Source organism: Tupaia chinensis, unplaced genomic scaffold (genome assembly GCF_000334495.1).
Source record: "Tupaia chinensis unplaced genomic scaffold, TupChi_1.0 Scaffold000253_1, whole genome shotgun sequence".
NCBI lineage: Eukaryota > Metazoa > Chordata > Mammalia > Scandentia > Tupaiidae > Tupaia > Tupaia belangeri.
This window is the reverse complement of record NW_006159733.1, coordinates 1,396,590-1,404,997: the sequence shown is the minus strand read 5'-3', so window position 1 is coordinate 1,404,997 and position 8,408 is coordinate 1,396,590. Positions and strand designations below refer to the sequence as shown.

At 49.6% G+C, this 8,408-nt stretch overlaps 1 protein-coding gene across 2 annotated transcripts in view; it reads left to right on the top strand.

The window, feature by feature from the left end:
• The first annotated feature begins 2,438 nt into the window (after positions 1 to 2,438).
• The window catches only part of GGCX (gamma-glutamyl carboxylase), a 14,357-nt gene continuing 8,387 nt past the window's right edge, over positions 2,439 to 8,408 (top strand). Inside the window, exons 1-4 of one of the 2 annotated variants that reach the window (XM_027772115.1) lie at positions 2,439 to 2,592; positions 2,958 to 3,128; positions 4,460 to 4,708; positions 5,207 to 5,336. In XM_027772115.1, the coding sequence (XP_027627916.1) occupies positions 2,550 to 2,592; positions 2,958 to 3,128; positions 4,460 to 4,677 (432 nt within the window). In that variant the 5' untranslated portion in view covers positions 2,439 to 2,549 and the 3' untranslated portion in view covers positions 4,678 to 4,708; positions 5,207 to 5,336. Of the gene's footprint in view, positions 2,593 to 2,957; positions 3,129 to 4,459; positions 4,709 to 5,206; positions 5,373 to 8,408 lie in introns of those variants that run through there. The other variant, XM_006149145.3, reaches the window with a different exon arrangement.

Genomic DNA, 8,408 nt, shown 5'->3' with positions numbered 1-8,408 from the left:
GCCCTATAGCAAAAACCTCTCCCCCCCCCCAAAAAAAAAAGAAAAGAAAAGAAAAGAAAGGAAACCTTGCTAAATTGTCTTCAAAAGTAGTTGTACAATGTTGCATTCCTACCAGCAGTGAAGGAGAGGTCCTGTTGTCCCATGTCCTCGCTACCACTACGGTTTGGTCTTGTTGGCACTTTGGATTGCAGCCATTCTATTCGGTGTGTGATAGTATTTCATTGTGTCTTTGTATTTGTTTTGCTATAGGGTGTGAGTGCTCGCTGGAGAGAGATGGAAGGTTGGGGGGGGTGGTGAGAAATCACCCCCACGGGGGTTGGCCATGCTGCAATTCCTTCTCTACTCCTCTCTCAGGATTTGGGGAAAATCACGTGCCTGGTGTGATTTTTTTCCAAGCTGCTGGGTCCAGACTTGAATGGCAGAGTCAACCATATGGGATCCACCGTCTTAACCTCCATGCCACCTGCTGTCTCAGTGGTGTCTTTTTTTTGAGAGATTTTTGCTATAAGGCACATGTGACAGAAAGTGAGAAATTACCCACCCCGGGGGGTAATTTTACACTGCAATCCTTTCTCCTTCATTCCCCTCTCAGGATCTTGGGCACGCACATGTGCCTCCCCCCCAGCCCCCCACCCCATGTGAGATTTAAGCCACTGGGTCTGGGACTTGAACCTCAGTCAACTATGTGGGAGTCCAGTGACATAGTCATTATGCCATCTGCTGGTACCTCTCCATTGCTTTTAATTTGACATTCCCTAGTGGTATGAGATGCTGAGCATCTTCCTCTGTTTTTGCCTTTTTTTCTTAATGATGCACCATTTTACTTGACAAGATACCTGGGACAAACCGTGGCTATTCAAACTGCACATACGGCAGATATCGTCTCAAAAATAAACTCTGGAGCTAGTCCCGTGGCCTAGTCGTTAAGGGAACTGGACCTGGAGGCTTGAAAATCATGTCGGGCACATGTGTATGTGTGTCCAAAATCCCAGGAGGAAAAGGGATTGTGGTGTGACCATGCCCCCCTCTCACTGTCTCTCTCCTGCAAGCACACACACTCTATAGCAAAAACCTTAAAAAAGTGAATACACCGGAGCCAGCAGGTGGCATGGAGGTTAAGGCAGCTGGATCCCACGTGGCTGTGTGGTTTGAGTCCCAGGCCTGGTGGTTTGGAAAACACGCCATGCATGTATGAGTGTGCCCAGAATCCCGAGAGAAGAAGTGATTGCCACATGGCCATTTCCTCTGGGGGATATTTTCTCACTTTCCCTCTCTGTCTAGGTCTGTCTCTCTCCAGTGGGTACTTGGGCCTATTAGCCAAAAAAAATTTTTTTAGAGGTTTTCTGCCTTAGGTCACATGAGCTCACCAGAGAGAGAGAGAGAGAGAGAGAGAGAGAGAGAGAGAGAGAGGACAGTGAGAGGGAAAGTAAGAAATCACCCCCCCACAGGGGGGCTGGCGCTGCAGTCCCTTCTCAATTCTTCTCCCCGGGTCTTGGGCATACACGCACAAGCACCTGGCATGAGTTTCAAGCCACTGGGTGTGGACTCGAACCATGGTTGGCCACGTGGGAGTCCAGCAATGTAACAGCGCTACAGTAATAGTAAATTAAAAACAAATACAGGGAACCAGCAGTTAGCATAATGGCTTTGTCGCTGGATTCCCACGTAGTCGACCGTGGTTCACGTCCCGGACCCAGTGGCTTGGAACTCACACCGGGCGCATGTTCATACGTGCCCAAGATCCCGAGAGGAGAATGGAGGAGAAGGGATTGCGGCGTGACCATCCCCCCTGGGGGGTGATTTCTCGCTTTCTGTCTCTGTGTCTCTCTCTGTCTGTCTGGCGAGCGCACGCGCCCTATAGCGAAAACCTCTCCAAAAAAAAAAAATACACAAAAAAGCAAGAGATACCAATTATTTTAATGTAAAAAGTTCATAGATATGGTTTCAGATCCCACATTCCAACTAACCTTTAAAGGACTATCACTTGTAAGTCTAGGTGTGGTATCAAAGAAGAATATCCACAATTATCTTAAAGGTAGTTATAATGCTTTTCCCTTTTCCAACTAAATATCCGCGAGGGCCAGATGTCCTTCATACACTTCCAACATTTCGCAGCAGAACAAATGCAGACCCAGCCATGAGAATCCTCTTTAAGCTAATCCATTAATTCTGGCTTACTTAGCAATTCCCTAATGATATAAGTTCTAAGCATCTTTCTCTGTTCTCTACTCAGAAGGCCCCAGCGGTGAGACTAGCAATGAACCTGTGGAGAAGAGGGTCCAGGGACAACCGTGCCTTCCTTCTGCCAGTGTAGACACCCACCCACCCCTTCTGCGCCTGCGCTGTCCCGCCCCGGCGGCCCCTCGCTCCGCCCCCTGCCACCACGCCGGAGCCGGGCGCCCGGGTCTGGGCCCTTCACGACGGTGCGGGCGCTTTCCGGCCGACTGCGCAGGTGCTGATGTGTCGGGAGGCGGAGCCTAGAGGGCCACACCCTCCGGGCACCCGGGGTTCCGACGGGTGTGCTGTGACCCACCTACCTCGGCAGAGCCATGGCGGCGTCTGCCGGGTCCGCGCGGGCTTCGCCCAGCTCAGGTAGGCTTAGAGTCATGCCCTGCGATGGAGAGAGAAGGGGGCTGGTCTCGGAGGGGTGGAGACGAGAGATCTCCCCGTGGGACCGAGTGGAGGAGGCCCCTGCGGTAAGGGGCGTGTTGGGAGAGGTCGAGATCTACGGCTTCACTGTGATGGTGACATTCGAGGGCACTGAGCGGCCAAAGGGCCATGGTCTGGTAGGTCTGGAGATCCTGGTGGAAGGGGTGCAAGATGTTCCCAGTAACCAGAGGTCACGGGAGAACCCAGGTGGGCCGAAACGCGGGGTTGCTGGGGCCGTGCATTCTCTGAATGGCGGAAGAGCCCACGTCCACTCCCGCACACACGTTTTCTCCTTTTATTGGTTGCAGGTAAAGTACACAAAGATAAGGCTGGACAGACCTCAGGGTCCAGGCAGGGCAGCCGAATGGGGAAACTCCTAGGTTTTGAATGGACAGATTTGTCCAGTTGGCGGAGGCTGGTGACCCTGCTAAATCGACCAACAGATCCTGCCAGCCTGGCTGTCTTTCGTTTTGCCTTTGGTGAGTCCAGGTTCTGGGTGGGGCAGTGTGGGTGGGAGAATGACAATTTGCTTCTTGGTTACTTGGTAGACTTACCTCCCTTTTGTTCAGAGCTGAAGGCATTGACATAATAGAAGAACTCTGTTTAGTGCAGGCTTTGTCTCTAGTTAGAGTTTGGTGACTGGACGAGCTTTGATTCGAGCCTATATGAAATTCAGAGCAGAGGAACAGGGACCTATTTTGCTTGTTTCAGAGTCGCCTAGTGGTTATACTAAAGACTTCAGAGAAACAGAGCAGGGGGGGTAGTGGGCAGATAGTTTGGCTATACCTCCCTAATCTGGAGCTTCCTAACTCCTGGGCCACAGCATGTGTTCTTGGAATGGGTCATAGATGTGCCAGGATAGTAATCCCCTAGTAAAGTAATTCACAACTAGGGGCAATTTTGCTCCCCAAGAGTCACTTGGCAATATCCGGAAACATTTTCAGTTGTCACAACTCGAGCGAGGAGGAGTAGGTAGCTGTTTGCACCGGCTGAATCAGTGATGGTCCCCAGTGTCTTATAATGCACAGGGTAGCCCCCTCTGCCAAATAATTAAGCAGCTCAAGATATGACTAGCCCCAAGGAAAAGGAACCCTGCCTTAACCCAAACCGGGGTGGCCTCTTATTTATCCTATCCATATCCTTCTGGATGTGCCAAGAAGTGGAAAGGTTGGAAGTACCTCCTAGAGTGCTTTCTGAAGCCCATTAGGATGGATCTTTATCATCATCCCAACCCTAACAGGTTTTTTTTTTTTTGAGAAATTTTCACTGTAGGGCGCGTGCGCTCGCCAGACAGACAGAGAGAGACATAGAGACAGAAAGTGAGAAATCACCCCCCAGGGGGGATGGTCACGCCGCAATCCCTTCTCCTCCATTCTCCTCTCGGGATCTTGGGCACGCACGCACACGCGCCCGGCGTGAGTTTTTAAGCCACCGGGTCCGGGACACGAACTGCGGTCGACTACGTGGGAGTCCAGCGACATAGCCATTACGCTAACTGCTGGTTCCCCCAACCCTAACAGGTTTTATAACCTTTTGTATAATTCCCTCCTTTCATCCTCTCCGTATTCCTGTGAAGTATTAGGAGCCTCTTATTCACAATTAAGGAATTGGCTCATGAGCTCTAGGGCTGTCCAAGAACACAGAGCCATCGTGATGGCATGGGGTAGGTGCTAGTCATTCATGAAACAATAAGAGATAGCCAGGTTTAGAGAAGTCTGGCCCCGGTGCTGGGTCTGTTGACTGTGTTCCGCTGTATTCTACCGCTTCCTTAGCTGAAGCCTCACAACCCCCTCCCCGGTTGCCTTCTCAGGGTTCTTGATGGTGCTGGACATTCCACAGGAGCGGGGGCTCAGCTCCCTGGACCGGAGATACTTGGATGGGCTGGACGTGTGCCGCTTCCCCTTGCTGGATGCCTTGCGCCCACTGCCCCTTGACTGGATGTATCTTGTCTACACCATCATGTTTCTGGGTGAGGGAACTGTGGAACGGATGGGAGTGTTGACTGGCCTGCCAAACCCACAGAAATAAGAAGCATATTGATGAATGGCCATGGTCCTAGGTACCTTGTTTTTCTTCTGTGATTTAGTATCATGCTGCCGACCTCTATGTCATCTCACTGTGGCCCTGTAACTCCTCTTTGAAAAATACTAGAATAGAATTGAATTTTCATTTAGTTTTGCCTGATTATAAAATGCCTGACATTTCTCTTTTTTTTTTTTGAGAGAGATTTTTGCTGTAGGGTTTGTGCACTTGCCAGAAAGACAGAGAGACAGAAAGTGAGAAATCACCCCCCTGGGGGGATGGCCATGCCGCAATCCCCTCTCCTCCATTCTCCTCTCGGGATCTTGGGCATGCATGCACATGCGCCGGGTATGAGGCTAAGCCACCCAGTCCGGGAGTCGAACCGCGGTCAACTACATGGGAGTCCAGCGACATAGCCACTACACTAACTGCTGGTCCCGCTGGCAACATTTCTTAATCCAAACCACAGCTTGTCCCAGGGAAGCGGGGCCTGTGGTGACCCTTGACCTCTTAATCCTCTCCTTACAAATCCCAGGGGCACTGGGCATGATGCTGGGCCTTTGCTACCGGATAAGCTGTGTGTTATCCCTGCTGCCGTACTGGTATGTGTTTCTGCTGGACAAGACGTCATGGAACAACCACTCCTATCTGTACGGTTTGCTGGCCTTTCAGCTGACATTCACGGATGCAAACCACTACTGGTATGAATCTGGGGGGACAGAAGGAAGCAGTCTAGTGGTTGTAGAATTTTCCCCAGGATGTGTAGTTTCAACACATTGTTCTCAAAGTGCGGTTACAAGGTCGTACTTTAATGGGGGAGGGCCAGCCACTTGGGGTGCTGGAGTGAGAAAAAGGAAAAGGTCTCCATCCCATCCCTTTTACTCTTTCTCTGTCTTCCCAGGTGCTTTGATCTGTCCACTTCCTAATACTCTCTAAGAGTATCCCTCTTAGAAGAAGAGAAGATTAAAGCCCAGCATAGCTGTTTTCGGATACTTCAAGGGTGGTCATGTGGAAGAAGGGGCAGTCTTTCTGGGTGTGCCCACGCAGGGCAGAGTTAGAGCCGAGAGTAGAAGTTGTCGGAGGCAGAGAACATGTGAGAAGGAGTGGGCCCATCAGGACTGCTCAGCAGTACCGCCCTGGGAGGAGGTAACCTCCCCCTCTCTGGCTTAAGTGACCATCCCTTAGGGGAGGCGGAGAGGGTTTTAGAGATGGGGTGGCAGGGCACATGACCTTAGGGATTTCTTTTACTACTAAGTGAACAGCAAATATGAGATGTCAGTAAAATGAGTATAAATGAAAAGACTTCCAACATTGAATTCTTTAGCAGTCCACTTCATTCATTAGGTACGCCTTTTGTAAAGCTTCAAACTCGTTGAGAATGGCCAGCTCTGATCAGAGAGAATTAAGGGGCAGTTTTGACAGACTCTCTCCGTAAAGTTCCACTTTATGACTTTCTTTTATTTCCCGCCAGTGGGCATGTGTGCTTTCTGGAGAGAGACAGAGGAACAATGGAGCAAGAGCCACCACAGTCCTTCCTCCATTTCTCTGTCCCATTGGGATGTTGGGTACATGCACAGATGCACACCCAGCATGTGTCTCAAGCCGCTGGGGCCAGGATTCAAACTGTGGTTAGCCATATGGGATCCAACTCTCTTAACGACTAGACCACAGGCTGTCCCTCACCCTTTTTTTTTTTTTTTTTTGAGTGTCTTGCTATAGGATGCATGTGCTTGCTAAGGAGACAGACAGACAGAGGGAAAGTGGGAAAGTGAGAAAACACCCTTCCAGGGGGATGGCCATGTCACAATCCCTTCTCCACTCTCCTCTTGGAATTTTCGGCACATATGTATACATGTCTGGCGTGTTTTTCAAGCCACAAGGTCTGGGATGGCTCCATTTTTACTACTTTTATGTATTTTGAAAAAATTACCTATTTACGGAGAGGTTTCCACATGACAGACACCATGCTAAACATTTCAACATTTTCCTTGGGCCAGCCAGTGGTGTGAGTAAGGTGGCTGGATCCCACATGGCTGACTATGCAGTTGAGTCTCAGACCTGGTGGCTTGAAAACTACCCCAGGCGTGTGCATGTATACCCAAAATCTCCAAAGGAGATGAGGAGGAGAAGGAATTGCAGCATGGCCATCCCCCATTGGGGGAGTCGGCGCTTTCTCATTTTCCTTCAGTCTCTGGCCAGCGCATGTGCCCTCTAGCAAATTAAAAAAAGATTTTTCCTATAAGGTCCATAGTGCTACTCCCATTTTATAGATGACGAAATTAAGTCTGAGAGAAGTATAGGATTTGCCCAAGTCACAAGCAGCTAAGAAAGCCCAGGGCTCTTGACCATAAGTATGAGGTGCCCCGTTCCCTGTTGCCCTGGATCCTGACAGCCAGGTCTGTGACCTGTTCATGCCGTATGTTATTCTGCTGTTGAATGTTCCAAAATGGTTTTTAGGTTTTTGCCATAGGGCCTGTGTGCTTGCCAGAGAGACAGAGATAAAGAGAGGAAAAGTGAGAAATAACCCCCCCAGAGGGATGGCCATGCCGTTTACTTTTCTTCCAGTCTCCTCTTGCTATTTTGGGGACATGCATAAACACACACCCAGTGTGATTTATTTTCTTCTTTTTAGAGACTTTTGTCTAGAGCGTGTGTACTTGCCAGAGAGAGACAGAGATAGTGACAAAGAAAGCAAGAAATCACCTCCCGGGGGGATGGCCATGCCACAATCCCTTCTCCTCTATTCTCCCAGGATCTTGGGCACGTAAGCACACATGTCTGGTGTGGTTTTCAAGTCACCAGGTCTAGGATTCAAACCACGGTTGGCCATGTGGGAATCCAGTGATGTAACTGCTATGCCATCTGCCGGGCCCACCTCCCAGTGTGCTTTTTAAGCCATTGGGTCTGGAACTCAAACCACAGATAGCCATGAGGTCTAGCGCCTTAACCACGACAACACCTGCTGGCCTCAGTCGCTCTTTTTTTTTTTTTTTTAATGCACATTTTCCATGAACATTTTGAAGACCCCCTCGTATCTACACATGTCTAGATTTTTAAACACTCTCTCAGATTCACTCCCCTCCTTATTTTTTTTTTTTTAAGAATTAACTTTATTTATTATCATTTTAATATTTCCAGAGAGAGAGACACAGAAAGAGTGAGGGAAGTGAGAAAGCAAGCCTCCAGGTCCAGGACTCGAACCATGGTGGGCCATGTGGGAGTCCAAACACTACGTCATCTGCCAGCCCCCACTCCCTTCTTTATTTCTAGCACTGTAGCCTTATTTCCTGATTTAATCCATCAGGACACAGACACTGAACTTTTGTTCTTACAAGTTTATTAGTGGGCCTGGCAGGTGGCGTGGTGGTTAGGGGTGCTGGACTCCCACCTGGCTGACTGCAGTTGGAGTCTGGACCTGACAGCTGGCTTTGTCATTTTCCCTCTCTCTCTCTCTCTCACTTTGTCCCTCTCTGGTCAAATTAAAATAAATAAAAGTTAACGAACAATTGTCGTCTTAAAAAAAGTTTATGGGACCAGCAGTTAGCATAATGGCTATGTTGCTGGACTCTCATGTAGCTACCGCAGTTTGAGTCCCAGATCTGGTGGCTTAAACTCACGCTGGGCGCACGTGCGTGCATGCCCAAGATCCTGAGAGGAGAAGGGATTGTGGCTTGGCCATCCCCCCTGGGGGATGATTTCTCGCTTTCTGTCTCTCTGTCTCTCTCTGTCTTTCTGGC